Source organism: Pteropus vampyrus, unplaced genomic scaffold (genome assembly GCF_000151845.1).
Source record: "Pteropus vampyrus isolate Shadow unplaced genomic scaffold, Pvam_2.0 Scaffold105, whole genome shotgun sequence".
Lineage (NCBI taxonomy): Eukaryota > Metazoa > Chordata > Mammalia > Chiroptera > Pteropodidae > Pteropus > Pteropus vampyrus.
The window spans coordinates 1,640,681-1,668,670 of record NW_011888886.1 but is presented as its reverse complement, the minus strand read 5'-3'; the positions used below and the strand labels follow the sequence as shown (position 1 = coordinate 1,668,670).

Sequence of the window (27,990 nt, the reverse complement as noted above, 5' to 3'; positions counted from 1 at the left end):
GTATGTGAATTAAATCTCAATACTGCCATTATAAAACAACAGAACTCCTATATTTACTCCAGACCGCCCCATCTCTGGTATTTCCTGGGTGAATAACACGACCACTTACCAGTTGTCCCACCCAGGAATCCGAGTCAACCTAGCACTCCTCTCTGCCCTGCCTTCCCTCCCCACAACTGCCCCTTTCAATATATCTGATCCATTACAAAGTTGTAAAGATTTCACTTTCTTACTCTCAAACCTACTTCTTTCCAACCCACTGCTGCTCATTTCACTCACCTCAAGCTATTACTGCTTACACCTGGATTATTTTAATCACATCCTAGATTCCTTCCACTCTGCACGCCCCTTTATTCATCTGCTACACTGCTGCTGGGAGCAATCTTCAACCTTCCCAAAACATAATTTCCACACTATCCTTTGTTGGCTCCCTATAACTGACAAAAAAAGACCCAAACTCCTCCGTATGCACACGAAGTCCTTCATAAGACGGACCCTGATAGCGTCTCCCACTTCATCTGCTAATCTTTTAGTCACGGCCATAAGGAAAGTGGCTCCAAACTGTGACCAGTCTCATTTGCACATGTGCCACTTCCTCTGGCCAGAATGTCCTTGCTCCTGTACTTTCTATACTTTACCTGTCGCTAAGTCCTACTCATTCTTTAAGACTCGGCTCATGCATATTTTCCAGGACACATGAGATAGCACCCTCTTCTCCTCAATCTGCTACAAATCCCTTTTCCATACTCTCGTGACACTCAGCGCAATGCCTACCTGTTAGGACAGTAGTGGCTTACTGAGCACCTACCTGCCTGATCTTTCCTCCTCACAATAACAGCTGCTGTATCATTTCCACATGAGGAAAACAAGTTCGGTGAGGTTGTTAACGTAGCAAGTTGATAAAGGAGAGACTTAATTTCAGGTCTGACTTCAAAGTAATGGTTTCCTATAATTCCAAACGACCTCTCCAGTACCTTTTCATTTTGCACAGCAATGCTCTCCAAAGGGCTGACTTCGGTTAACTTGGCCCTCTGCCTTATGTGTATCCCCAGTGCCTAGTGTGGTGCTTGACACTTGACACTGCTGAATAGACAAAGAGATGAGAGGTGTGAACTAAGCAGCGAGAAACTTGTGTTGTGTCTCCAGTAGGTGCTCAATGAGTCCAGTAGGTGCTCAATGAGTATGTGTAAAGGAGATACTAACTTTTGAAAAACGCGCATTCATGTTGTGCTAATATCCAACAATAAATGTGTGTGGATTCAAATTGCTGATTTATAGAGTAAGTTCTCCACATTTACATTTCTCTTTCTAAGCAGCATCCCTCTGGTAGACGGCCATCTCCACTGACAGGCCTGCCTTCCCATGGACGACCAGGGGCTGAGTAACTGTCCTTAGGATTCTGAGTCTCCTCCTCTCCAACTCTCTAACTTCCTTATTCTGCTAGAGTCTGAGCTCAAAACGGATCTCATAACTTACTGCCTCTCATATCGTGGCAAATGTCAAGTCCTGGAGTTCATAAGAAACGGATTTAGTTCTGTCTCGCACTGCTACAGCCTTATCCAGGTTCTCATCTCACCCTGCCGTCGGCGACATCACCGGTTCCCTCAGCGTTAGCCACTCTTTAGCGTGTGTGAAAGCGCCCAGCGGCCCCACAGACCTCTCCCCGACCCCTGCCCTCCCAACTCCAGTATCATCTTCTTCCCTGAGACTAATGAAAAAGCGAAATCCCGTTCAACCTATTCACAGTTCTCCAAACCCGTCCAGCTGGAGAAGCCGGGCCCACAACTGCGGACCAAGGGCAGGCTGCCGAGGCATGGTCCAGTGGGGGACTGAGGCAGCAACCATCGTTACCCGCCTCGCCCTCACAGCCAGCGGCTTCATTCCCTCTCTCGCCGGTCCCTTACAGGGGTCGGATCAGCAGCTGGTCACTCTCCTCTGCAGGAATCGCAGACATCTCGGAAGTCTGAAGGCGAAGCACAGGTGAGGAACAGGTCACGGGTGTCTTTCTAAATTAAAAGCAAATCCATCAGGAACCAAAGGAAGAAGGCCATCCACCACGAGCACTATTTCCGGCGCTCCCGCGCCCGCGACATTAGGCTCCTCCCCTCGACTTCCGGTCGGAGAACCCGGCTCGCGAGGTTCCTCCCTACGCGGAGTCCGACAACCCAGGCAGGGTCAGGAATGCGCCTGCGCGACATCTCGGGGCGGGGGCGGGGCCGGAGGGCGGGGCTAGGGGGCCGGAAAAGCTGGCGCTGGAATTAGAACGGGAGTGGCTTCCCCCGCGCGGGCTGCGGGGACGGTGGGTGTCTGACCCCGGCCGCAGGCGACCCCGGGGATGGGCCAGCCGCTGTGAGGTGAGTGCCCGGCCCCGGCCGCAGCTGGGCTGAGCCTGTCCAGGAATGCGGGCCCCGAGGGCGGCACCGGCTGGGAGGCCCGCGGTGGGGCGGATGGGTGGGGCCGCGGGCGCCGCGGTCTCCACGGGGACCCGCCCTCCCGAGGTCGGAAACCCGGGCCCCAAGGCTGCGCCTAACGGGCGGTGAGAGCCGAGGAGCAGGCCGAGGCCTGCAGGAGGATGCAGTTCCCCGAGTGCACGATTCCTGTCCGGGCTGGGATGCAGCTCCGGTGACGACGGTGTCGTGTGTGGATGGCTCCCGTCTGAAGGGCGACGGGAGCGGGAACACCGCGGGGCTGCTTCCCCTGTCAGACTCTATTTTGTGGGTTAGTGAGGAGCACTCAGTTTTTGTGCTGGCTCCTGTTGGTTTTTCCAGGGCTTCAGACCCCAGCTTCCACTACACGTGGCAGAGGTGGTGTCTGTTTTGTTTACTGTCACCCTGCGCACCTGCGCGTGGCAGGCACAACACAACAGTGAGGATACTTGGGAAGCCGGGTAGGGTCTGGAAAGAGCTTTGGAGCCAGGTCTGTCTAGGTTCCAAACTTGGCCCCATCTATTATTAGCCTGGTAGCCTTGGTGGGACGCTTTGGCTGCCACATTGAAAGGGGCCGTAATAGTGCAACCTTGCCTGTCAAAGGTATATGGAGCACCTTGCACTGGGCGGCACATGGTAGATGTTCAGATGTTCAGGAGTTGTTTTTTGGATGTCATCTCCCAAGAAAGTTCTCCAGTTCATTAAGCATGTCCTCTGCCAGGCTGTGCCAGGCATTGAGTAGACAGAGACCAGTTCCCACCCGCACTAGGAACTCACAGTTGAGAGTACATATGTAGAGAGTAGTAGACCAATGCCCTGAACAGGGGGTGTCCTCAAGTTGTGGAGGGAGCATCCCTTAACCCAAACTGGAGGTCCAAGGGAGGCTTTCTAGAAGAGAAGCTTGAACTGAGTCTTGAAAGGTGAGTAAAAGATGGGAGAACTTCCCAGCAGAAGGAATGGTGGGGGCAAAGCATGGAGACGTGGAGCAGAGGGATGCTGAGGACCTGGAGCAGCTCTGCATTCCTTAGAGAATAATTGTGAAGCCCTTGTGGAAGATGAGACTGGAGAGGTAGGTAGAGCCTCTTATGGAGAACCTTGCGTGTCCTGGTGAAGAGCTTTGACTCCTATCTCTGATTTTTTGGATCCACTGGAAAATTTTAAGCATCAGATTTGCGTTTAAAAGAAATTTTAGCTGGAGCTTGGTGGTAGATTTAAAGTGGCAAGGAGTCAGTCAGGCTGGGACGTGAATTCCTGAAAATTGCACACCACACCTTGTGCATTTTTATGGGTTGTGGGTCTACCACTTCCATCAGATAATGTACTTATATACAGCAATGGTCTAGTGATGATGTGGGGGCCCCTTTAGAGACAAGGATGAGAGGATAAAACGAGACCGTTGAGGTGGTGTATTCAGTGGATCTTGGTGCTTGCGTGGATATGGGGCCTGGACTTTCATCAGGTCCATCGTTTTCCAGAAAAGAATTGACCATGTCAGAATGAAAGGAAATTATGTGCGCAGACTGTCTGTGGAAGCTTCGAAGACGATAAAATAGTATTCATCCCATAGTAAGCAGATTCCCTTGTTTCCTCTGTAGAATCCGATCTTTGGTAAAAATCTATTATGTTGTCTTACTCATAAATCTTCTTGAAAAATGGGTCATAGTTCCCTCATCTATCAAACGCAGATTATAATCTGCCTTCTGGAAGTTCCTTGAGGGTGGGGGCCTAGACCCCCGAACATAGTATTTGGTACAGAAGAGACCCTTAGAAAAAATCTGGAAAAAACGAATGTGTCACCAGGTTGCTGTGAGGATACACTGAGACAATGTATTTGGAAATACTAGAACAATGAAACGTTATGCAGGCTAGTTAATAATTTCCCAAGTATAATAGAGGTGTTCCCATAAACAGGCAAGGATGACTCTTGTTTCCGAGGCATTAATTATTAATTTAAAAAAGATGTACGTAAGACCGACTCTGGGAAACTTAAGATAGCCTCCTCCGCTGGCTTTGCTGTAGTGAGGAGGTCAGTGCTAGCACCTAGCAGCTTTTACCTAAAGATGGTTCAGGACTTCAAGAAAAATGCACATTTCTGGGAGGTATGTACATCTTCTATAATAAGCCATACCATTTTCAGAATGTGAACCCTAGATAGTAACTGAATCTCAGTGTCTTGAACCGATTAAAGAGAAGGCGCTAGAATATCTCTAGAACTAGATGACATGTTATCTGTCACTTCTGAGAACAAGGCTTTTTACACCTCTAGTTACGATAAGCTTTCTCCCCTTTTGGTTCCTTGGGTTAGATTTTTATAATTTAAAAAGAATGAAAAAAAGAATAGCATCCAATTTTGTGGTCCGTGAAAAGTATTTGTAAGTAAGAGGAATATACCATGGACGTGGAAGACATTGGTGACTTTTTATTCTTGTTATGCATAAAGTGATTTAAAGTTGCTTTTCTGGGTATAACTAAACAGCATTTCCTTTTCTAGGGGAGCCCCTCTGGATCAAGCTATGCTGAAAAATGTTCCGGAAAGGCAAAAAACGGCACAGTAGTAGCAGTTCCCAAAGCAGTGAAATCAGTACTAAGAGCAAGGTAGGGGGCTGGAATTGGGCCCAGAGAAGCAGTGAGAATTGCCTTTCCTCTGACACTGCATGCGGGATACTAACCATGGCAGACCTGCTGCCAGTCTTCAAACTAGGTGTGATTTTAACATTCATTTTTTGCACTAGAGACACATTCTGTGCTTGATTCAAATTTATTTTGTTTTGGTAGTTTTTCTGAAATTCTGAAATCCACTAACCTGAGTGGGACAGGATCTATAACTGGCCTCATCGAAACAAACACTGATTTTGAAATTTTTTACGTGATGGAAATTGCATGCAATTAAGGGGCTGAATCACTTGAATTCTAGGGTTTGTGGTGTACGTGCCTAAGTAATTCTCACTAACATGTACGATGCTTTGTGTTTTGCTTAAGTTTCGTTGGTTTTTCTTTGCAATTCACATAGTTACACCCCGCCAGTCAGCTTGTTTATTGCTGCAGGCCAGGTACTAGTTGGAGTAATTGCAGAAGCACTGGAATGGAGATCAGGAGACCTAGATTAGAGATCTGGGGTGTTTACTAGGTATAACCTTGGGTAAATCACTTCACCTCTCTGTCTCTGTGCTCATTTATTAAACAGATAATGCTCCCTGGCTGCTTTGTGCACAGGGTTCTTTTTGGGTTCAGTGGAGATAATGTGAAAATAAGGTGTAGATTTTCACATCTAAGTATCCGGTTTCTTATCGGGAGACAGAGGTACTGCCTTTGATTCAGACTGGGGACGCTGGCATCGCATTTCTACAACTCTGTCTTATGGGAAAAGCAGTTGGGGTTAAATGTATTGATTCAACTCTAGTTAAGTAGTCGAATGTTCGGCAGAGAACTTGAGGGAGGATAGCGCTTGATTTGTTTGTTATTTCACAGTCTGTGGACTCCAGTCTTGGGGGCCTCTCTCGATCCAGCACTGTGGCCAGCCTGGACACAGAGTCCACCAAAAGCTCAGGTACGGAGGCGGGCGGGCTCGTTTATCGCCGAAGGCCTTTGCTGATGCTCATGTAGTTTTACCAGGTGCTCAGGCCCTTGTGTGTTTGGGTTTTCTCTCTCCTCTGCCTTTTGACCAGAGTTTAGAAATGGCTGCAGATCTGGTGGAACGTGGGTTGGCGGTGTGGAGAGGCTGGTGAAACCCACTTCCTTGGAGGTTGGCATGTGGGCAAAGCACTCTTGATGGGTCCTAGAGCAAAAACATGCAGAAAACATCGTAGTAACGATTTAGTTTCGAAATAGCTTTTTAATAAATGGGGTGGCAGAGCGTGAATTATACTGGACTCACATTGTTGATGGAGTATAGGACAGATGTCTTGCTGATATAAAGGATTAGGGGCCATTTACCCAGATACAGCAGGTCATAAACATTAGGAGTGCATGGCATTAAGGGTGGCATCTGTCACAGACACTCGAAAACATTTACACAGCCACCCAAATGAGTAGCTGTTTAGAAATTAAAAGGTGGCTCTAACCCACCTATCAGCCAGTGTCTGATTGGAAATACAGTATATTCATTTCCTTGTCTAAAATGCTTCCACTGTTCCTTTAGGATCACAGACTGGTCAGTCTGTAAAGGTAATGCGGCGGGGCAGAGAAGGAAGCACGTGATGTAAAAGAGAAGCTAGTGGGCGTAAGGTCTATTATCTCACCTTCAGATGCCTTTAAAATATTAAAAATGTGGCCGGGCATCTTTTTATTACATAAACATCGCCTAAATGTCATCCCATAGTATCTCCCTGCTGCGGTAGATACTGTCAGTACTTTGTGGTGAGTTTGTGTTGTATTGGCTGGGTTTTATAGCTCACACAGCTCTTCTGCCTGTTACCCTGTTATGCTAAGGGACTTCCTGTCCAGCACTGTTCCAAACTGTCCAGTGTTTTCTGGGTGACCAGTAGAGGTAGGTCGGGTTTCCTGAATCAGAAAAGTTAAACGTTAACATGGTTAACGAGGGGGAAGAAACCAAACACTAATTAAGTATCATTACGCATGATAAAGGTGCTCCATCATTAGTTAGCAATTTAATTTTGTTTTGAAATGAAGAACAGTAATGCTTGATTTATTCCTAGTTTTATATTTAGCATATTCTGAGTCACTGAGGAAAAGGTTAGTGAAATTTTAAGTTCTTTTCAATTACATCAAAACATTTTCTATTTTAGAAGATTTTATTTTTGTTACAGGTTAAGTTCTGATGACAGTTTGTTTCCTATTTGGAAAGGGGCTGAGCAGCCATTTCTTTTGAAGCCTTATTATCACAATTTTCTTTTGCCTTTAGGACAAAGCAACAGTAATTCAGATACCTGTGCAGAATTTCGAATAAAGTATGTTGGTGCCATTGAGAAGCTGAAACTCTCTGAGGGAAAAAATCTTGAAGGGCCACTAGACCTGATAAATTACATAGATGTTGCTCAGGTAAAAAAAAAAAAAAGCTCAGTTGCATGAGATTCTAGAGTGTAAACTCACAGCCGAGGAGAAAGCTGTGCTCCCCCGAGGAGAATGCTGTGCTCCCCCGGGTCTGTCTCATCTTGAAGCCATGCTTTTCTCCCCCGCCGTGGTCGTGGGAGGCGCAGGCGCCGTGGGGATGAGTTGTACCAGAAAGGCACGGCTCCCTCCTTCAGACAGCGCTTTTACTTCTGGGCCTGATCGCCCTGTTAGCCTGAGAAGCTGTGTAGAGACCGCTCACACACCATAGGCTGGTCCTTAAATACAAGTCTGGCAAAGCCCACTGTGTCTCTGCTGAACGACTTTTAGCTCTTGGAATAATTGGCTTCTGGTAGTGTTGACTTAAGATGCCTTTGATTCATACTATTTCCAATAGGAATTGAGGTGAAGTGGGTTTCAGAAGCATCTGGGTCAAGGAGACAGAACGTGGGATTGCATGTTCATTAACGAAGGGATGTGACGTGATGACTGTGGGAGGTGGCCCTTACCAGTTCACAGAGTGTGGGTCACTCTAAGGGAATATGATCTCTGCAGTCATGGAGAATGAGATCATGGAGTACCAGAGAACTCTTGGTGGTCAGGGCTAAAACAATTAGTATTCCAGCATTTAGTCTGGAATCTAAGGTCATTCCAACAACGTGCAAGCAACAACTAATCTAAGTATACGGTATTATAGTGAAAGACTGCTAACGTTTCCCCCACCCCAAGTCCATTAGGGTTCTTTTCATTCTCATAAGGACAGCTACATTTCTCCTAACGCCATAGAATTTGGCCTTGTCAAATTTACTGACGATACCATTACTATTATTCTGTCTTTTGATCCTTGGAATTGCTTTAAACTGTGAGAAGGACGTGGTTCCATAGTGTAGTGGTTAGCATGTCTGCTTTACACGCAGAAGGTCCTGGGTTCATGCCCCAGTGGAGCCATGGTCCAGGGTCTATGGCCATGCCACCCTGAACAAGCCCAATGTCTGATCTCAGGACCTAAGCAGGGTCAGGCCTGGTTAGTACTTGGATGGGAGACCACCTAGGAAGACTAGGTGCTGTAGGCATAAATAATAATAATTAAATAAATAAAAATAAACTGTGAGAAATGATTGGCAAGAGGTTCCTACGGCATCATGAGGACCTAGAATTAGGTGGACGTAGCACGTTTACCATAATCTCATTAATGTAGGCAGTGTTCCCACAAAAACAGTTACGGTATGGAACGTCTACTGATTGCCAGCAGTCTTACTTTAAAAGGCAGGTTAGGCGGTATTCTGACGTAGGGGACAGAGCCGGGTAATCCGCAGAGCCGGGTAAACCGCCGGGGATCATCGGGTGTCACCATCGGTTGTCAGCAGTTTGACTTGTTTCTGAATAGCTCAAAATGCTGAATGGTAGTTTGAGAGCAGAGTGGCCACTCGTCGAGCAGCTGACTCACCCAAAGCTCTGGACTCTGGGGAGACCAGTCATATCCAACACCTGGGTGCCACAGAAAATGGCTGAGAAAATGGTTCCTGTGCCGAGTCCTGATGTTTCACGTGTTGACATTAGTATAACCTTTGAGTATGTGAAGACCTTTATTTTTCCAATGTAAATATTTTAACTTCACTGGGATCTATGAGAAGTATCTGTTTGTAATTAGGGTTAATCCCAAAGGGATAGAACAGTACATCTGGGGTACGCTGATCTGCATTTTGCTCAGATTTGTTGATTGTAAAAATAAAAATAAGGGAAAAATTTTCTGCCTCTTTTGGAGATAAATTCTTGCTAAGCTAATGTTTGCTACATTCTTTAAAGGGTTTATGATAGCCAGATATTAAAATTTGACTAGACTTAATATAACAATTTTTGAATGTATGTCATGTAATTTTTATTTTAAAGCAAGATGGAAAGTTGCCTTTTGTTCCTCTGGAGGAAGAGTTTATTATGGGAGTTTCCAAGTATGGTATAAAAGTATCAACGTCAGATCAGTATGTAAGTAACTTAATTTATTAAGAAGAAAATGTTTTCGGTATTGGGGAATTAAGGGCCCACCTGCAATTAGGTCTGCTCCTGTTTGCAGAGCAGTGGGTTTGTAAACATTCCTGGCAGCTGGACTTAGAAGGGACCTATTTCTTAGGGTGGGAGAAATGGGAGTGTCCCTTTGCTTCTCCTGTGTGGTCGGGCCCACGCCAGTGCCCCACTGCTGGCCCAGTGCATTTCAGCTTAGGGATCCCAACGCCAATTCAGAGCAGCTGCCAGCTTGGAAGCTGGGCATGGGGAACGGGGTCTTGAACTGAGATTATCTAGTGAGCATACTAGAATATCCCTTTGGGTGACAGACCTGTAAAACTACTTTCTCCCAGATGCATAGATACACTGTCTAAAGCCTCACAATAAATCTGCATGGGAAAATCTCATCAGAATGGAGAAACACGTATACGAGCCATGATCTTTCTCTTCCTGACCTTTGCAGGACGTTTTACATCGGCATGCTCTGTATTTAATCATCCGGATGGTGTGTTACGATGATGGTCTGGGGGCAGGAAAAAGCTTATTGGCTCTGAAGACCACAGATGCCAGCAATGAAGAGTACAGCCTGTGGGTTTATCAGTGCAGCAGCCTGGTGAGCTGTCATGGTCCCTTAGATAGGGTCTCATTTATCAGACAGAGTGGCAAAACCAGGGACCAATTATAGTCTTTTCAAAGGCTGAAGAGATGCTGTCCACTCTGTATCTAACACCTGGCGTAGTACGATGGCTGAGGAGCGGGCCCAAGGCCAGCCAGCTGTCCAGACCCACTGCAGGTTGGGGACTGTTGGCTGGGCCAGGGCAGCACTCGCATGTGTCAGAGTCAGAGGTTTGGGGTAGACACAAAGCGGGTGAGGGAGAGTGCTGTGTCCTCCAGGGGCAGAGGCACCCTGCTCCTCTGTACATTGTCGTCCTTACTGACTTGTGATGGTCCTCCCAAAAGGCCGCAGTCCTGTGTGCTGCCCACCCGCAGTCCTCCAGAGGGAGCAGGAAGCACGGGGACAGGTGTGACCCAGGCAGGCTTTGTTGCGGGCCTTTCGGAACTGGTGATGTGTAGGGCCAGAGATGTTAAGAGGGTCAGATTTCTCTCTCTGGTCAAGTTAAGTTCAGGAAGAGAGTCATGAACTCTTACTGTACCTTTTCATTTCATGTAGGAGCAAGCGCAAGCAATCTGCAAAGTTTTATCCACCGCCTTTGACTCTGTATTGACATCTGAGAAGTCCTAAATTCTACAGTCAGGTGGAAGTCGACCTCACGTGACACTTGTTTTCTGTAGTTTTCAATTTGCAACGTTGAACTATTATGAAAATATGAAGTGATCCCTTGCTCTAGATTTTCTGAAGAAAATACAATGTATAAAACATCAATCATTTGTTTTTCTATTAAAATGTGTCTTATTAACAATGAGTTAACTTTCAATGAACTTATCTACCTATTGGGACTAAAAAAGAAACCTCACTTGTCACTTTTAAACACAAGATTAACCCCTTTAAGTGTCACAGAAGCGTTCTCAGTAATAAACAGTGAGACCTCTGAGGAAGACTAATGGAGTCCGCTCCGTAGCACTCCTTGGTGACGTGGTCTCTCTGGCTCGGCGTTCTAGTCAGGCAGAGCTCTGGCCTGGGGACCGCCGGGTCATGCTGGTTTGAAACAGTGACACCGCCAACTCAAGACACAGGAGAACTTTGAGGATAACAGGCTGGTAAACCACAATATCTATCAGCATTCAGAGAACCTTAAAAGATGGCTGCTCATGTTACAACTGATAGTATTTAAAGAATCTCAAGTACAGTAGGCTAGTGTATTTTTTAAAGGACTTTTTAACAATGCTTCGAGGATTAAAAACATTAAAAATAACACCATGTCCATTTAAAAGTACTTTATTTTTTTCTAGTCAAATGACTAGTTAACGAGAGTAAATTTAATTAACATGCTCTAATTATAAATCACTGCATGAAGGACAATGAAAATAACTGATTTGGGTTATACAATATATACAGTTGAGCTGCAACTAGACCAAAGTAATCACGTAAGTGAATTGAGTATCATACATCTCAAATAGCATTCCAAGCTGCATGTTGCGTTACCCACGCCTAACAGATCACGCAGTTACCATCACCCTGTGCACATAGTTGAGTCATCCCTAGAAGTCAGATCTGATGGAAATGGCACACCGAATGCCAGAATCCCGCAGCTAAGTTCATGAAACGTAAACCTGAAATATAAATAGATATCTACAGTGTTTTCTTTCCTCTCAGTTGCTTTTTTTTCTTTTAATTTGCAAAGAGCAAATAACTAGGAAAGGATATTAGTAGGGAAGTTAATATAATTTCTCCTCTGGCAAGAGTCATATTAATTACTGCACAATAGCACCACCAAATTGTAGACTGGAAAAATATTTCCTAGATATTTATGTACCAGTAAACCTGATAGGTTTGTCTGGGAGTGGTGTTCAAATGTTGATATGAATCAACTTTAATTCCTTATACAGCTGGCACCAAGAAGTCAAAAGACTGATTATAAGATACAGATGTGGGGGGTGGGGGGGGGAGGGATTGTGTTAAAATATACATAATAAGTGCACTGTGCCAAATACATCTGTTTACTTTCTTAAACCTATGAGAGAATTAACTAAATGAAGGGTTCAGAAACAAATTAACCATTAGTGAAAATAGATGTAGTGCTTAAAAAAAGACTTTAATTACAGATTTTTACCCGGAACTTTGAAAGGCAAAAAGCAGTTGCCATACAACATCGTAAAACATTCCAGTTTGTTCTGTCTTCCTTTATAATAGCAACAAAAAATACAATGCAATTAAAAAAAACAAAAACTCCATACTTACAAGAGTCTTGCATAATAAAGACAGGCTGCTTCAATCAAATGTACCATCATAGCAAATGCAATAAAAGCATCACCACCTTGCTTTCCAAGCCTATACTTATTTATTCCTTTACTTTTGGTCAAAATCCAAGTGGGCATTAAATGCCTATTCTCAAAGAGTGCCAAAATTTCTAATATTCCTCCTATGAACTTAGGCTCACAATGACTAAATAGAGGTATGACGGTCAAGTTCATTAAACTAATGAATTCTGATTGTATCATACACAACCTATTCCCCCCAGCCCCATTAGCTTAAGAATGGTAAGATGGGGCATCAACCATAAAACGGGTCTCCTGGAGTATTTCATTACCTGGGACCTACAGATTTCTGCTATGCTCTTGATGACAAACAAATGGACAGATTAAATTTCAAAACAGTGTTACTACCATTCCTGCTGGTATATTATATAAATACAAGACACTAAGCTGAGTAAACATTCTCATGAGCTAGGAAGGGAAGGCAGTGTGACACTCAGGAAACAGGAAGTAGGTGGTCATACAGCAGGGTCTGTGCCGTGGTACTCTACCTGTGAGGCAAATTCCAAAAACACCTAAAGCATATAAATGAGTTTAAATAACTGTTTTGCAATCCATCATCCTTAGTTTTTAACCAAATTCAGGAAATGCAGTTTTATATCACCTGGAACTGAATTATCTGCTATTATCGTCTGCCCTAACAAACTATTGGCAGTTTTGTTAAGTAGGATTGCTCACAATAGGTTACACATACATGCAGAATACAGTGAGAGTTGCAACCTCACAAATTAGTTGGAAAGTACAACGCGAATGTGTACATTTCCAAGTTGCTTTAAGTAAACACTGGGTGGATTTCAAAGGAAATCTCGAACAATATCTAAAAAAAAAGTCTTTCATGGCGAACCGATAGCATTTTGTCTAGAAAGTCCAGGCTGGCAACAGTTTACTAACTTCCTAAAACAGTAATTATGCTAAAGGTCACCAACTTCGAAAATGGGCCAAGGGAAGCAGGAAGAATTCCTTCCAATACTCAAATGTTTTTAGGGTCAACTAATTCTATAGACTCAGGATCTTGATTATGTAGTTAAAACGACTCTTCAGTTCACCTTTTAGGAAATTCAGTTTTTCCTAACAAAAGTATAGCAATGTTTTATGAAAATCAAAAATTATAAAAACAATTTATAAATTGCCTTTGAGTTTTAAAAACAGAACAGTGGCATTTGAGAAAGTGAGCTACCGTACAATTCGTGAAACTGATTCTCTGGCGAGAGTTTGGGTACCAATAACGAAACAGGAACATCATAACTGTTAAGTGTTTTTGCTCGGTAGCAGTTTAGTCGGCAATAAAGTGCACAAAAGATACAGGAAATGCTCCTTTGCGACTGGGATCTCCATCGATGTGGCCGATCTGAAATGAGTAAGAGCTCAGGTTACAAAAATTCCAAGTGTTGGAAACTTTGTAGGGTGTTGTAGCATTTGGAGAAAAAAAGTGGTTCAGAAGAATCTCTTGAGAAAGAAACCACTTGGGTTTCAAATTGCAAATTGAAAAACGTCTAAACTGTTTTTCCTTTTCTCTCTCACTCACGTATCAAACAGCGTGAGCCTACAATCCGTAAGGAACGCCCACAGGAGGGGTGTCAGGTGTCTGCACAGACGCAGCTGGCCTCTGAGTCCTGGCAGTCTTGGGGCACACAGGACAGCTACCTGACCACCACCACCCCTGCCCTTTTTTTTTAATGGATGAAGAAACTGAGTGTCAGAAGTTTGTGAGCTGCAAAGTCACAGAAAGTGGCAAAGGTGACTTGGCCCCATTTAATTGTAGTCAAGCATTTAGAGCACTTCAATAAATCCATTTAATTTTGCTCTGAGTAAACTATATAAGTCATACATCAAGTATGATCTCAACAAATTATGCAGGTAAATAAAGTATAAGAGAAAATCTCCAAAATATAAATTTTGGGGGGGGAGGGGAGGGTTGAGATTATGGGTAGCGTTTACTTTCTTCTTTATACCTTTCTATTTTTCCACCGGTTTGAAAAGTACAGGTGTTTTCCAGATGCCTAAGCCTTTTGTCAGGCAGGTGCCCCATCCTTACGGTGGGTGGTATACGAGTGTGAGAGCCAGACCTGCTGCAGGTGTCGAGGCGTGCGGGCAGTTGGGGTGGGGGAAGGAAGAATTTAGGTCCTCACGGATCCTCAGTCCTCACCCAGCCAGCCACGCGGCAGGTCGGTGAGCAGAGGCCCAGCGAGCCTGCCAGCACCTGGGAGCCAGGAGCAGTGGCCTTTGCTGCCCGTGCTGTGCGTAGCAAGGCAGACGGAGGAGGGAGCGCTGGACCAACAGACACTTTAATCTCCCAAGGAGAAGAGACCATGAGAGGACACCGGAAACCTGCCATCCCAGAGGCAATGGTGACAGGCCCTGAGTTCACAAAGGCCCTGGAGGCCGGGAACTTGCAGCCCACACAGGTGGGAGCTTTCCTGGTGATGGCGACTAACAGGCCCCACCGCTGACAAGGTCCTGTTTGCACCATCGCAACCGCCATAAACTACCTGTATCTCAGCTCAGGCCGCAGAGCGGGGCCTTGGTGTCTACTGTGCGCAGATGCTGCCAGATGCTCTGCGTACGCACTTCTGCAAGTGACTTACGCCTACTGTCCTCATTTTATAATGGCCGCCTATCCCTGGGGGCCTGCTGTATAATCTCTGCCCCAGGGCGTGATGACCTCCCTTTCACAGACAGGGTGGCTTAGGCTTAGTGACATAAGCAACTTGCCCACGTCACCTAGCCTGTAGGTACTGAGTCTGGGTTCTTAGGGTCACCAGGGGAAGCGCCACGTTCACCCTGTTCCGGCTCCCACCTGGACACCACTGAGCATTTCAGGACCAACACTGACACCGGGGATTCTGCCCTTGGGCTCAGCCCCCCATACTTGCTGCGCCCCACCAAACTGGCATGCACAGGCAGTGGCGGGGTTGGGGGGTGGCTAGAACTCGGGCCTCATTTCAGACCCTCGAGCATGCTCTGGAAACTGCAGCCCAAGGGGCCTGCCAACCCTAATAAGAGAGGACCCCGCTGCAGGGACCGATCAGGCCCCCTTGGAAGTGGAAGTTCATGTAAGAGATATCTGGGGCCAGCAAGGGGCACAGTGGCCGGCAGCCCGAGGACGCCCGGGCAGGGAGGGCGCACCTGGGGAGAGACCCCTCAGGCCAGGTGTGCAGAGACCCAGCCCCGCTCCCCGGGCCGGGCCCCAACTCACCCACCACTCTTGGTCCTCCTCCCCGTCCACGATGATCACGTCGCCCTCGGAGAACGTCAGCTCGTCCGGGTTGTCGGCCACGCAGTTGTACAGCGCCTTGACCCGCTTCGGCTTCAGCCTAGTCTGCGGGAGGGGAGGAGGGGTCAGAGGTTAGCGTGGCCAGGAGGCGAGGCCCATGGGCAGAGAACTGGGCCCAGGGGCCCTGACCACAGGGGCGGGGAGTTCTGGGAGGGGCCAGAAAAGGAAGGGAAGATATCCCAGCCTTGGAGAGCGGGGAACATGGCGGCTGGAGTCTGGTGTGCACAAGGCGTCAGTCCTGGAGCTGTGGAGAGGGCCAAGCCCACCTGCTGGAAGCTCTGGTGTCGCATCCTGCCAGATCGGTCCTGGGTACGGGAAGAGGCCATCCCACTCCCTAACCAGGGGAAGAGGGAAGATCTGCTTCCTCTGAGCCCTTGGGGAATAGGCCGCAGAGAGCTTATATGGCCAGAGCAAAGAGGCAGGACGAGGAGGGTTCATCCACTTACTGTCTGTGACTTCCTGGGCATGGGCGCGGGGGGCTGCACGGCCGCGGTGTTGGACAGAGGACCCAGAGCTTCTGTTCCAGAGAGATCCACTGCTTTAGGACCAAAATGAATCAACTCACAATATGCCCCTTCAGTCATAACCGTGAGACACAAACGATTAATACAAAAGCCATGGTATCAGGTCTGAAAGGCAAGTTTCCTAAGATTTTCTCACCTGTTGAGGGACAAGTCCCTCAAAGGCCAAAGAATCTGTGACTTCCATGTAACCTCTGTAGAGTGCACAGGTGTCACACAGTGAGACAGATGTGACCAGTTCCTGCAGACTTCTAGATCCCCAGGGGACTCTGTACCACCCCACCCCCATCAGCAGAAGGGGACAGAGCAGGGCGGCCCCAGGAGCAGGAGCATCAGAGGCTCTGCCGCGGGGAGGCCGGCTGGCCCTGCACAGGGCTGGCACTGGGCTGGAAACGCCTCCCACTTTGCCTCCATGAACCAAGCAGAAACAGAGCCCGGTCCCAAATGAAACAATTACCAGGTCCTCTCGGCTGGCCTTTGTTGACCAGTGGGGTCGTCTTGTCCATCCTACAAAGAAGGGAGAATAGATTTGCTGAAACCTGAGGCCTGAGAAGCATGTCACCTGCCCCTCCTCACCCCCTTTCATAAAGGAACCGGCTGTGTTCAAGCTGAAATTGGGTGTTGATTTTATCAACTGTTATTCAACTACCTCTTTTTATTTTTGGAAAAAGGAAGAGTGGCAGGCCCAGAGGACAGTGTCAGATCCAGGTCCTGACCCTCAAACCAGGCTCCTCCCAAGGGCTCCTGTCCATGCTGGCCTGTGGGCCATGACCCAGCCCGGGGCTGGAAGCTGGCACCTGCCGCCAGCTCTACCCCAATTTGAGTCCCTTTCCCTCGATGGACTCAGAGGGCAGGGCTGAATCAGTTCTAGGGCCCTGAGGGCTCTGCCCGGACCTGTCCAGGAACCACAGGTCGGTACCATCCAAGCCTCTGTGCTGTGGTCCCTACTGTCTGTAACTGATGTGGCTGACTGGTTCAGGCCCTGCTCGTGAGTCTCCGGGCCCAGCGTGTCCCAAGCCCTGGGTAGAAACACACAGGTAAGGGAGGCGGTCCTCAGGGCCCGCACGCAGGGGTCTGTGAACTCAGACTTGCCATCTAGAGGGCCTGGGTAAGAGGGTTTCCCTGGGTTGGCGTTTTCATCTGCACAATGTGTGACAGCAGTTCTGTCAATTCTCAAAATAAGGACGAGTGACAGAATGTCTGTGATGGGCCAGGAGAGGAGCAGGACCCCAAGTTCCCTGCTGCGACTTACTGCACCCAGCACGAGCCAGGCACACACCCGGGGCCTGCATGGGACGGGAAGGGGCTGGAGGGCAGAGGACGGGGAGAAGCCAGGGACGAAGGCGTCCCACCGCAGTCCACTTCCGGAGGGACGCGGTCCACTTCTGGAGGAACGCAGTCCACTTCCGGAGGGACGCGGTCCACTTCCGGAGGAACGCAGTCCACTTCCGGAGGAACGCTTCCTTGGCTGCCCAGCCCGGGGCCTCTGTCCCAGTCTCAGAGAGACAGGGAGGAAACGCGACACTGACTTTGCTCACATTTCCAAGGAACTAAAAAGGCCTGACCCCTGAAGGCCCCGCCAATCTGACCAGTCCCGTCGTCTGATTCCCGCCAGTGTCGAGACAGAGCTCATCACGCCGACTCTGCTGGTCCCTGCGCCTCTGGCTAACGACGAAACGCTCACGGGGGAGGCCTGAGCCTCTAAGATGCTATTCGGCAAACTTCTCCTTTAAAGTGCCAGAGTAAACTCGTTAGGCCTTGCGGGTAGTGAGGTCTCTGCCACGACTATTCCACGCTGCCCTCGCAGCGTGAGCGTGTGACAGATGATGTGTGAGCAGACGGGCGTGGCTGTGTTCTAACAACACCTGACTTAACGGGCACTGAAATCTGAATTTTATACCATCGTTACGTGTCGTGAAATATTCTTTTTGTTGCTGCAATCATTTAAATCTATAAAAACCATTCTTAGCTCACCAGCTGTGCAGAGCAGGTGGCTGCCTCTGGCCCTGCAGGCGTAGTCTGCCGACTCCTGCTCTAGGAGAACCAAAGTGAAAACCCAGATTCGTCCCCAGGATAACACTAGGGAATGGGGTGTATCCCTTTAAAAACGACTCGGGCAGATCCAGCCGGGAGGCCCTCGAGCATCACCTGCTTTGCTGCCGCCTCACCTTTCCCTTCGGTCCAATGAGATGAGAGAACACCGTTCCATGGAACAGGCAAGACCAAGTAAGGCTGCGCCAGAGGTGACTCATGCAGTGACCCTGGGGAGAGGCCTCCGAGCAATGGAAAGAATGTGCCCGGGACCTCGCACCTGGCGGCCAACACCCCGGTCCTCAGAGCTCCCCGCTGACCGCTGGCAGCCGGCCGCGTCCCGCCTAGAAGTTCGACACACGATTCGGTCTCTTAAAGAGCAGCAGTTCAGAGAGCGTGACTCTGAGCCGAAAGCCGAAGAGAGGCACAGACCCCAACACAGAAACCGAGGAAGCACGGCCTGTGGCCATTCACCGGGCACCTGAGCGCACGCCCCTCGTGGCACCGCTCGGTAGCTGGTGAGATCCCACACACGCGGGTCGAGAACAGGAGGGCAAGGGTACACAGGTTGCGTTTCAGAGAGAGCTTGCAAAGCAGCACTTAACAAGTCCCGAGAGTCTTTTGATTAAAACCAGCAGGCTGAAACATTCACTTCCACTTTCTCCCAAGAAAAAGAAGAACTAAACCAATAAGAGGAGAACTGGAGAGGAAACCCAGTTCTGGAAGCTGAGCATGGTGGAAGGAGTCACGAGCAGGCCGGGCACCTGACCACTCCCGTGTGCGCTGTCCAGCGCGCCCCCCCACCACAACGCCTCCCCGACTTCTGGGGGTCAGGGAGCGGGGCAACAAACAGGATCAGCCAAATTCCGCTTCCAGAGTGACCGAGTCCCTGGGTGCCTAGCGACTGCCCTCCCCTAAGCCGCTGAAGACCAGAAGCTTCTATTCTTGGAGAAGGTGGACTAGAGCAGAGGCTCTGGACTCGGGGATGCCCGGTGCAGTTGTTGGGAGTATCTGAGAGATGGAAGGACTGAGTAAAGGTCTAACTTCATTTCTACGTTCGACTCCAAGAAAATCTGCTCCCTTCAGGCCAGAAGAGACTGGAAGGCTGTTCTCTAAGGAACAGGAAAAAAGATCCCAACTCAGGGTCCTCGATAAAACGGCCAGCAAGGTCAAACCATGGCGAAACCCACCTTGGCAGCTCTGCGCACTGGGGTGCAGTCTGTCAGTGAGTATTTAACGCCCCCTCAAGTGGCCAGCTCACTGGCAGGGGACACAGGATTTACAGGCACAAACTTCTAACAGGACAGAAGCCAAAACAAAGAGAAATGAACATGGAAGAGACAAATAGTGCAGGAAAACAAAAGCTAAAAAAATAAAAGAACACCCCCAAAACCCATCATTAATCGTCTCAGATGAAAGAAAACGATCCCATGACACAAACAGGATACTTTTAACTTGAAAATTATATGACAGAAGAAACGAAAAACTCAATCAAAAAACTGTAAGATAAGATTGAGAAAATCTCCCAGAAAGTCGATTTAAAAAGCAAGCAAACAAACAACACAGAAACGGACACCAGAAGGCGGCAGGGAGTGGGCCCGAGGCGTGGAGCAGCTGCCCAGTTGGGCTGCACGTCCAGCCCCGGCCTCTAGGTGGGGCTATGGACGGGCTCTGGTCAAAGGAGCGTGAGCACCTCTCCAGCCACTGACGTTAGCACGCCTTCCTGGTCTTTCCTTCCCTTCAGAAGTAACTTTGGGCCCAGAGGACAAAGATGGTGGCGTGAGAAGCAGAAGGGGTCTAGGTCCCTGACTCACTCCTTGGGACCGCCGTACAAGCAGGAATACAGACACAACCTCATGCGGGCAAGAAGTCAACTTCCACACGTTCAGCCACTGGGATTCAGGGGTGGGCAGTCAGAGCAGTTAGCTTAGCCCAATAAAAAAGAAAAGATGAATACGTGAAGGCCAAGGAGCTCTGACATCTGAATGGCAATCATATTGAAAGAACAGAAAAAAAATAGAAAGCATTAAAAAAATCAATGAAATTTCTCATAACTGAAGGATGGAATTTACATCCCGCCAGTTTACATGTCATCATCTACCTGATGACACAGATGAAAACGGACCCGCCCGGGAGTGCCAGAGCCTGAGCAGGGACAGGAGGTGTCCATGAAGGGGAGGCCTGTCAGAGGGGTGCCTGAGGGGCACCAGGAAGGCATCAGGCCTGGATAGGGGAACCGGGGGTGGCCTGGCGGGGAGGGGGAGCCTCCATGTGGGGCCCCAGCTCTCAGCAGGGAGCGGAGGCTTCTGCACAGAGGGGAGGTGGAGGCAGAGATGGGAGCCCTGTTTCACAGATGCTGATCAACCAGGTAGCCTGGGAGCCAGATCTCATCATGGGGAAAGGGAGTCACAAGTACCGCAAGGGCGGGAATCAGAATACATCCTGAGGAGCTTTTAAAACATGGCCTCCAAATTCTTTAGAGAGCAGTAGTCTAGACCACGCCCCCACCCCCTGTACTGCACTCCAACCCCTGCCCTGCATCCTGACCTGCTGCCCTGCCTCCACCCCAACCTGACCGAGTCTGGGCTCCGCCGCTGCCTGGCTAGGAACACGTGGTGGAAGCAACGCCCTGTGCGGTTTCCAAGGCCAGGCCTGTGTCCTGGGACTTGCTCTTGGGCCCAGTCACCATGATGTGAGGAAACTCTAGTCACATGGTGAGCCATGCACGTGTGAGTGCTTCAGCCAGCAGCCCCGGTGGGTTTCCAACCGCCAGCCACGTGGCGTGGGGAGGCCGCCGTGATGCCGGCCTCCGGCCTTCGCCTCTTCTACTAAGGGCCCAGATACGTTCAGCAAAGACGAGCTAACCCCACTGCGCCAACCCAAAGCCCCGAGTGTCTGTGAGCATAACACGGTTGTGACTTGTGTCAGTTGTGGTGTGGTTTCTTACTAGAACCAAAACTGGAGACAGTATGAACTCATGGATTTCAGCGTAGGCAGAGCTAGAAACGTGGCAGTGAAGCTGTCCACATGTCCACACGTGCATGAACGTGTATGTGTGTGTGCGCACATATGTGTGTGCGCACACATGTGTGCACACCCAGTTCGCACCACTCACACGCTGGCCCGGGAGTGGTGATGTCCCAACAACAATGAGCACGCGAAGAAGGCACCCTGACCTTGGCTTCTAAACATTGTTTCCACAGAAAGGAACCGTTTTCCACTGCAAGGACCCAGAACGAGAGCCACGAACTGGGCTCTTTGCCGGAAGGAACGTATCTGGACAAGCAGTGGACCTCGAGTGGGGTCTGAGGGCTGGAAGGCCGTGGCGTGCCCACGCTGGCCCCTGGTTTTGCTGGCTGCGTTGTGTTCATGTAGAACACCCTCGTTCACAGGAAACGCGGGCCCCACACCACAGAGGGTGCCGGCGTCAACGCCACCTTGTGTGCAATCGACGAACAGAACCTAGAGACCTCACCTCCTGAAGACTTTAACTCCCCGCAGCCCAGTGTCTGTACCAAACAGAAATCCAAATTCATTGCGTGGAGATAGGATCCACATTTGTACAAAACTGACACAATTTAAAAATTCTTGATAAATTTTGAAGACACTAGAAACCTGATGAAACCAAGTTATGTATCACTTGACCTCAGATGTTACAGCAGTAGAGACACTGGAGATTTCAAATGTTTGCACAGCAACTTAGGCAGGTGACCATTTGGAAGCTCCTTGAATGCAAGAAGCAAGGAGCCTTGCGGCCAGCCCTGAGGGGGCGAGGCGGGGAGGGGAGGTGGTTACCCCGGAGCAGGCCTCTTCTGCGGGAGGCGGCTGGGTGGCTGCGGGGGCAGAGGCGGGGGTGTGGCCTTGCCCAGCGGGACCCCAGGCTGCACAGGCTTGCTCTGCTGACTCAGGGCTTCGATCACGCTGGGCGTTTTCGCTGCTGGAGGGGGCGGCGTGGGACCCAGAGGATCTGTGGAGAGAGAGGCAGAGGGTCAGACTCAGGCGTCACACTCCCAGCCTTCCCACCAGAGGCTCCTCCGACGAGGCGCCTTCTCCCTATCGCTGCTCTGTGAGGAGAAGCCCTCGCTTCCCCGCAGGCTTCCGGTGAACGGTAGTGGCGGGGAGCCCCTCCACGCCTCAGTTAGGGAGAGAATGCTTCTGTGAGCCTCAGTATTTTCTCAGCTGGAACTCAAGACGGAGCCGCCAAGACCATTCTGCTCCCGACCCTGGGACCTGGAGCACAACCCAGGCGGCTGGGGCCTGGCTGGCTCGGAGCTCACCGGTCCTGCCCAGGGGGAGCCGGGCCTTCCTGGGACAATTCCTTCTGCCTCCGTGGACCCAGGGGCCGCCCCCTTCCCCCGGGCTGCACGCGGGTCCATCTGAGGACAGGCTGTGAACTCGCTCTCTGTGGGCCGAGAGGGGGCGGGGCCACGCGGCTGTCCCCTGCACTTTGCAGACCCGGAGGCTCGGGCTCAGAGGGGGCCCGCTTTCGCTGAGGGTCACGGAGCTGGTGAGGCGGCACTGGGCCCTGAGCCCACGTGTGCCCACTCCCCTCGCTGACAGATGTGAGTGCTGGTCCCCGAAGGGCCAGCGTTCTCCCCCACCCTTGGGCGGCACCCTGCCTCAGGACAGAGGCTGACACCTACGAGTCAGCGGCTCCTCTCTCCCAGACAGCCAGGGAGACCGAGGAGGGATGGGTTTAGAGTCTACCTTTCTTCTTCGTTTTCACTCCTATTTCCTTCTACTGCTTTAAAGTCAAAAGACAGACGAGCATGCAAATCTACCCCCACCCACAAGAAGGCCAGACCGAGAGGCAGAAAGGTGGGCTTCTGGGCCCTTCCGGGTGACCCCTTGCTGTCTGAGCTGGACGACCCCCGCCCCACTCCCAGCCTCTGGAAGACCCTCCCAGACACAGCCCCTGCTCTGCGGGCAGCCACATACCCATGGCACTTTCTGCTGCTGGGCTGGGCTCCTTTTATCTGTGAGGTTAAGGAAGGCAGGAAAAAACTAGGGGCAGGGGAGCCCCTCCCTCCCACAGAGCAGGCAAGAGAGGGCAGCTCCAGGGCTGGCCTCACAGGCCAGAAGGCACGCCCACTCTGCGCTCTGAGCTGGAGGGGAACCACCCCTGGCGTGGCCCCTAGGTCCTGGGACTCTCACCCTTGTGTGAAGAGAAACGTTATAATCCCGAAGACTGTGCCCAATGTGAGAACCACATGGCCAGAGGAAAGGAAGCCCTGAGCTAGCCTGAAAGAAGGACGTGCTGCTGAAATGTGGGGGGGTGAGGGGGGGTCAGAGAGGGGCGTGAGTGAGCCCCTCCCGGGTGCCGGACAGGGCTTGGCAGCGGGGGAGGCGGGGGCTGGAGGGGCCGGGGGCGGAAGAGCCACGGCCCTCCACGCAGCGCCGGGCACCGGGCAGCGCCTGCACCCTGGGCGTGGGGCTCCAGGGAGCTGTCTCCCCACGCGGCTGCAGAAGGCTCCCCCTGGCCATCCAGATCCACAAAGCCCACTGGCGAGAAAGGAAAAGAAAAACGTACTGGTCGATGTCACGCGGAGAGGGGGCAGCGGTGGGTGGACGGCTGGCGGATCTGACGAAGACCGCTGCCTGCTTACACCGTCCACACTTACAGAGTTTGTCTTCCACAGGGCGTTAGCGGAGGAGGAGGCTGTCTGAACTGCACACGCATGCACACGCACGCACACGCGCATGCGGGCAGGCGCACACGCACACACACAACAAAAACAGAAACAGAACACTGCATTATTGATCCTCTCCCTGATAAAACGATAGAGATGGCCCTTCTAGAACAGCATTGAGGCCACAGAGAGAACGCTGGTTTTTTAAAATCCCCGTCTCTGGTATCTGGAAGACAGATACCGACGCACACCAAATGAATGACGCGTCCGGGAAAATTCCCAGCTGCTTTTCCCGGTCTTACTGATTTTATTTCTCAGATGCAATTGCTGGTTTGGAGAGGAACATGCGTAACCACAAAGGTGCGCCCTGAGCACCACACTCAGGTTACAGAACGTGGGCTTGTCTCCCATCCCTTAGGTTCCCCCCCGACCCCCCGGCCTGTGGGGGTCACGGCACAAGGAGAGAAGGGCACGAGCCAAAGACACCAGGTGAAGGGGTCTTCTCTCCCACCTCTTGCAAACGTATTTCTGGCTAGAAATGGACACAGATGACACCAAGCAGCTCAGGTGACACCGCGGGGAGACGGTGCTGTCACGGTCACATCCCTTCCTCTGCCCCACAAAGCTCGGTGCTCTTCCTCATTGAGCGGCACCTGCTCAGGTGCACGGGGCCACCTGTGTCTGTGGCTGCACAGGGAACACAGGGCGGGGCCCAGAGAGGAAACGGGCCCCACGCGCAGGGCAAGGCCCCACGTGCAGAGGGACCCTTCGCACGTCTGCCATGGACAACGCCTGCCCGGTGTGGGCATGACAGCATCAACACCCTTTTCTGCTTGCTGTTTGGGGACTCCACATTGGACCCAGTGCGGACGGGACAAAGGACGAGGAGATCCTCCAGGGACTAGCAGGGGTGAAGTGCAATCTATATCATACAAGGAAGAAATGAAGGTAAACTAACCACAGGAATCATAAAAATAAACGAAAAGACAGAAACCCTCTCATTCTAAGACGTTAGAAAAGCAAGAAATAAAGATGAACAGCTTTCCGTTCCTTTTACGGGAGCCAACACAGCAAACTACGTTTCCCCACAGGACACAGAGTCAGCAGGAGCCTCTACTGGAGATGGCCAGATCATTTCAGCTCGTCTTATCGCGGGAGAAGGCAGTGAGGTGTCCCCACAGGGGCCCAAGCTCAGCTGTTGCCATCACCTGCCAGAACCCAGAGAGGGTGACAGGGAGGACGATGCAGCTGTGGGACGTGATTTTGCAGCTTCCTTCCTGCTCAGGGACCTCCCCACCGAGCCAGGGTGCGGACACTGCCTGGGATGCAGGCGCCAGGGTGCTGGGTGCCGTGTGGGTGCTGGGCTCTGCTGGGGAGGGGAGCAGGCGGGGTTCCAGGTGCCTGCCTGGCGCAGACCCCACTTTCCTCTCTGTGGGTCTGCTCCTGAGGGGTGACTCAATGCCCCGGGCAATAGGCTCCTTGGCCTCTCTGGACCACCCCGCGCTGTGTGGGAGGGTCGAGATACCCAGGACAGTGTGTGTGTGGGGCAGCCACACGCGCACACAGATGCAGCAGGATGGTGCGTGCCACACTCACTCCTCAGCCTAGGCCACCGACACCCACCCACGCTCCTCTCCCAGAGAGCAGCCACTGCACTAACGCAATCGGGGGCTTGTTTTGTGACCGCCTGCAGCCCACGGCAGCCATGGTGCTTGGAAGTCACGCCCCACGGAGGCGCCTGTCCCTCCCTCCCGTGGGAAGCCCTCCGAGGGCACTGGCTGAACCTGCCTCGGGAGCAGCTTGGCCAGTCCGACTTCACTGCCAGGCAAATACTTAACTTCAGGGGATTCGCTTTCCATTTTTGTGAAAACACAAAGCAGTACCCGTTGAGCCCAACTCACGATGTTGTGACAGTGACCAAGGGCAGTGGCTTTGGCACATCAGGTATGGCGGCCACAGGGACTATTCTGCACTTTTACAGTTAGCCTGAGCGTTGTCCCTGAGTTGCATCTTTTTATCTTTCATTTTATGGGGACCACGGAGATGAGAAATAACCACAGGGGCCACTGGCTGGCCGAGCACAGGCCGGGGAAATAAAGCAGAGAAGAGGGAAGGCAGAGGGAGGGGTCGTGAGGGGCGAGAAGCAAGAGAGAAAAGGACCAGAAAGAGCGTCTGCGGGCAGAGAGCGGACGGACCGGCGTCAGGAGCCGGCCCACCCGCCTCGGGCCTGCCCTGGTGGGACCCCGTGCTCCCCGAGTCACGCAGACGCCACACCTCTGCCCAGAACGAGCAGCAAGTCAAGACACTACCGCCACCGGCACCCTAGGAACGATGGAGTTCCTTTAGGAAGTGAACGACAGACTACGAAACCAAAGGCCTCGGAAAAAACCACCGTCCCGGTGCTGCCCAGCTGTCACCTGGTTGGGTGTAAAGCAGCTACATATGTCCCAGAGCCGAACCCCAAGCCGTGCCGCGGCAGGGCTGCCAGCAGGTCGTACCTTTGGCAACGTTCCGCGGGGGGAGGGGCGGGGCGCTGGTGGTGCTGGGGACTGCGGGCTGGCCGGGTGGCGGGCTGCCACTCAGGATGGCTCCATACGTCTCGTTCTGCAAGATGCTGGGCACGAAGCTCCTCTGCTTGTCCTTGGCCAGGCCGGTGGCATCTCTGGCCAAAGATGCAGCGTTGGACTGCAGCTGGTTGGAGCCCAGCTGGTAGAAGCTGACGGGCCGGTCTTCTCGCCGACTGGGACTGGGCTGCAGAGGGGTGGCGGGCAGGTGTGTGAAACGCAGACACAGTGACCTCGTGGTCACAGTGTTCGATCTACTGGTGACGACCTCATGCACACCAACCACTTCTATTTGGGCACGGTGCGTTCCGACTCTCGACTATTACGTAAGAGCTGCAAGACTTAAAACTCGCTTTTATCACGTCTCTTAGTGGAAACACACACACACACGCAAAACAAAAAAAAGCCATGATTTACCATGCTCCATTCAGTGAAAACAAGTCATTTCACCTTCGCGAGCCAGAGCTCCCCCAGCCTCGCCCCGCTTTCCACCGCAGCGGCCCTCGCAGGCTTGCCTTCTGAGGCTGCAGTACAGCTGCTCTGGGCAGCCAGGTGCAATCACCCCCCAGCAGCGGTATGGCTAATTCAGGGGAGAGCAAAGTTTTCTTCTCATATGAACTAGACTCCCTGACATGCCTCTAACTCATGGCCTGTGGGGCCCCCACCTGGTTTTGTCAATGAAGTTTTACTGGAACACATCCATGCCTGGTCACTTACATGTTGTCTGTGGCTGTTTTCGAGCCACCTGGCAGAGCTGAGTGGTGGCAACGAAGACTGATATTTTAGGCCCAGGAGTCTATAATTTTACTATCTGGCCCTTTAAAAAGTTTGCCGACCCCTGTCCTACTTGAAGGTCACGTGCATGGAATCATGACTTAGGCAAACGAAATCTAACTCATGTTTCAAATGTCGGCTTTGTTAAACAGCTACGATCTTGAGCAAATGACTTAACCTCGCTGACCCTATTTCTCATCTGCTTCTCGAGCACAGCGCTAGCCAAGCAGGTGTCGGCGTCCACGGTGCCCGCTCCTCCCCTCATAGATGTACCCGCTCGACCAGGCTCTGGCCAGCCCTCCGGCTCAGACGCCGCTCAGGTGTGCAGAGTTCAATGGCCACTGGCTCTTCACACATACTTTTATTTATTTTTTTAGGTGAGGCAACCCTTGGTTGACCTCACAGATTGCAAGGACTTGTCAGCTTACAATCCCTTATTTTTTATTTTTTACACCTACAGCACCTGGTCTTCCTAGGTGGTCTCCCATCCAAGGACTAACCAGGCCCGACCTTGCTTAGCTTCTGAGATCAGACGGGATCAGGCTTGTTCAGGGGGGCGTGGCCGTAGACCACACATACTTTTAAAGTCCAACAACGCCCACGGCTGTGTGAGCGAACCACCCCGCCACTCCCTGCTGAAAACAGAGTGCGTGGATGAGTGTTAGGGTCCCGAGCCAGAGCACTGGCCGCTGGACTTTTACTCGGATGATACCACCGGCTGTGTCACTTGCCCACAGGACGGGAATGTGGTGTGTGTGATGGAGAGGCTCTCGCCCCGGGCCAGGCATTTCAAACCTTCTCCTTCTTCTAAGGGAAGTAAGTGTAAAA

At 50.9% G+C, this 27,990-nt stretch overlaps 3 protein-coding genes and 1 pseudogene across 6 annotated transcripts in view; 1 reads left to right on the top strand and 3 right to left on the bottom strand.

Moving 5' to 3' along the window:
• Positions 1-2,100, bottom strand: part of CPSF3 (cleavage and polyadenylation specific factor 3) — a 35,752-nt gene extending 33,652 nt beyond the window's left edge. The window contains exons 1-2 of one of the 2 annotated variants that reach the window (XM_011365115.2): positions 1,905-2,100; positions 975-1,083 (exon numbers count right to left, since the gene is read on the bottom strand). In XM_011365115.2, coding sequence (XP_011363417.1) covers positions 975-982 — 8 coding nt within the window. In that variant the 5' untranslated portion in view covers positions 983-1,083; positions 1,905-2,100. The remainder of the gene's footprint in view (positions 1-974; positions 1,084-1,904) is intronic. The other variant, XM_011365114.2, reaches the window with a different exon arrangement.
• A 107-nt stretch (positions 2,101-2,207) lies between these two features.
• On the top strand, positions 2,208-10,858 carry ITGB1BP1 (integrin subunit beta 1 binding protein 1). Of its 3 annotated transcripts, none has more exons than XM_011365110.2 (7): positions 2,208-2,354; positions 4,918-5,021; positions 5,895-5,973; positions 7,288-7,424; positions 9,324-9,416; positions 9,898-10,047; positions 10,606-10,858. In XM_011365110.2, the coding sequence occupies exons 2-7, from the start codon at positions 4,950-4,952 to the stop codon at positions 10,675-10,677; spliced, it is 603 nt and encodes a 200-aa protein (XP_011363412.1). In that variant the 5' UTR covers positions 2,208-2,354; positions 4,918-4,949; the 3' UTR covers positions 10,678-10,858. The 3 variants fall into 3 exon arrangements, with proteins under 3 accessions (XP_011363412.1, XP_011363414.1, XP_011363415.1); XM_011365112.2 differs by lacking the exon at positions 2,208-2,354 and adding an exon at positions 2,505-3,346; XM_011365113.2 differs by lacking the exon at positions 2,208-2,354 and adding an exon at positions 3,373-3,495.
• A 457-nt stretch (positions 10,859-11,315) lies between these two features.
• ASAP2 (ArfGAP with SH3 domain, ankyrin repeat and PH domain 2) overlaps positions 11,316-27,990 on the bottom strand; it is a 115,237-nt gene continuing 98,562 nt past the window's right edge. The window contains exons 20-26 of the mRNA XM_023533604.1: positions 26,323-26,575; positions 23,725-23,862; positions 21,990-22,161; positions 16,621-16,670; positions 16,089-16,177; positions 15,565-15,687; positions 11,316-13,716 (exon numbers count right to left, since the gene is read on the bottom strand). Coding sequence (XP_023389372.1) covers positions 13,642-13,716; positions 15,565-15,687; positions 16,089-16,177; positions 16,621-16,670; positions 21,990-22,161; positions 23,725-23,862; positions 26,323-26,575 — 900 coding nt within the window. The 3' untranslated portion in view covers positions 11,316-13,641. The remainder of the gene's footprint in view (positions 13,717-15,564; positions 15,688-16,088; positions 16,178-16,620; positions 16,671-21,989; positions 22,162-23,724; positions 23,863-26,322; positions 26,576-27,990) is intronic.
• Positions 27,614-27,732, bottom strand: LOC111743002 (annotated as a pseudogene).

Bases quoted from the DNA above. Each gene is read 5' to 3' on its own strand.
- ITGB1BP1 (XM_011365110.2), top strand. From the start codon at position 4,950: ATGTTCCGGAAAGGCAAAAAACGGCACAGTAGTAGCAGTTCCCAAAGC. The intron at 5,974-7,287 runs GTACGGAGGCGG...TTTTGCCTTTAG, and splicing joins AGAGTCCACCAAAAGCTCAG to GACAAAGCAACAGTAATTCA. The intron at 9,417-9,897 runs GTAAGTAACTTA...TGACCTTTGCAG, and splicing joins TATCAACGTCAGATCAGTAT to GACGTTTTACATCGGCATGC.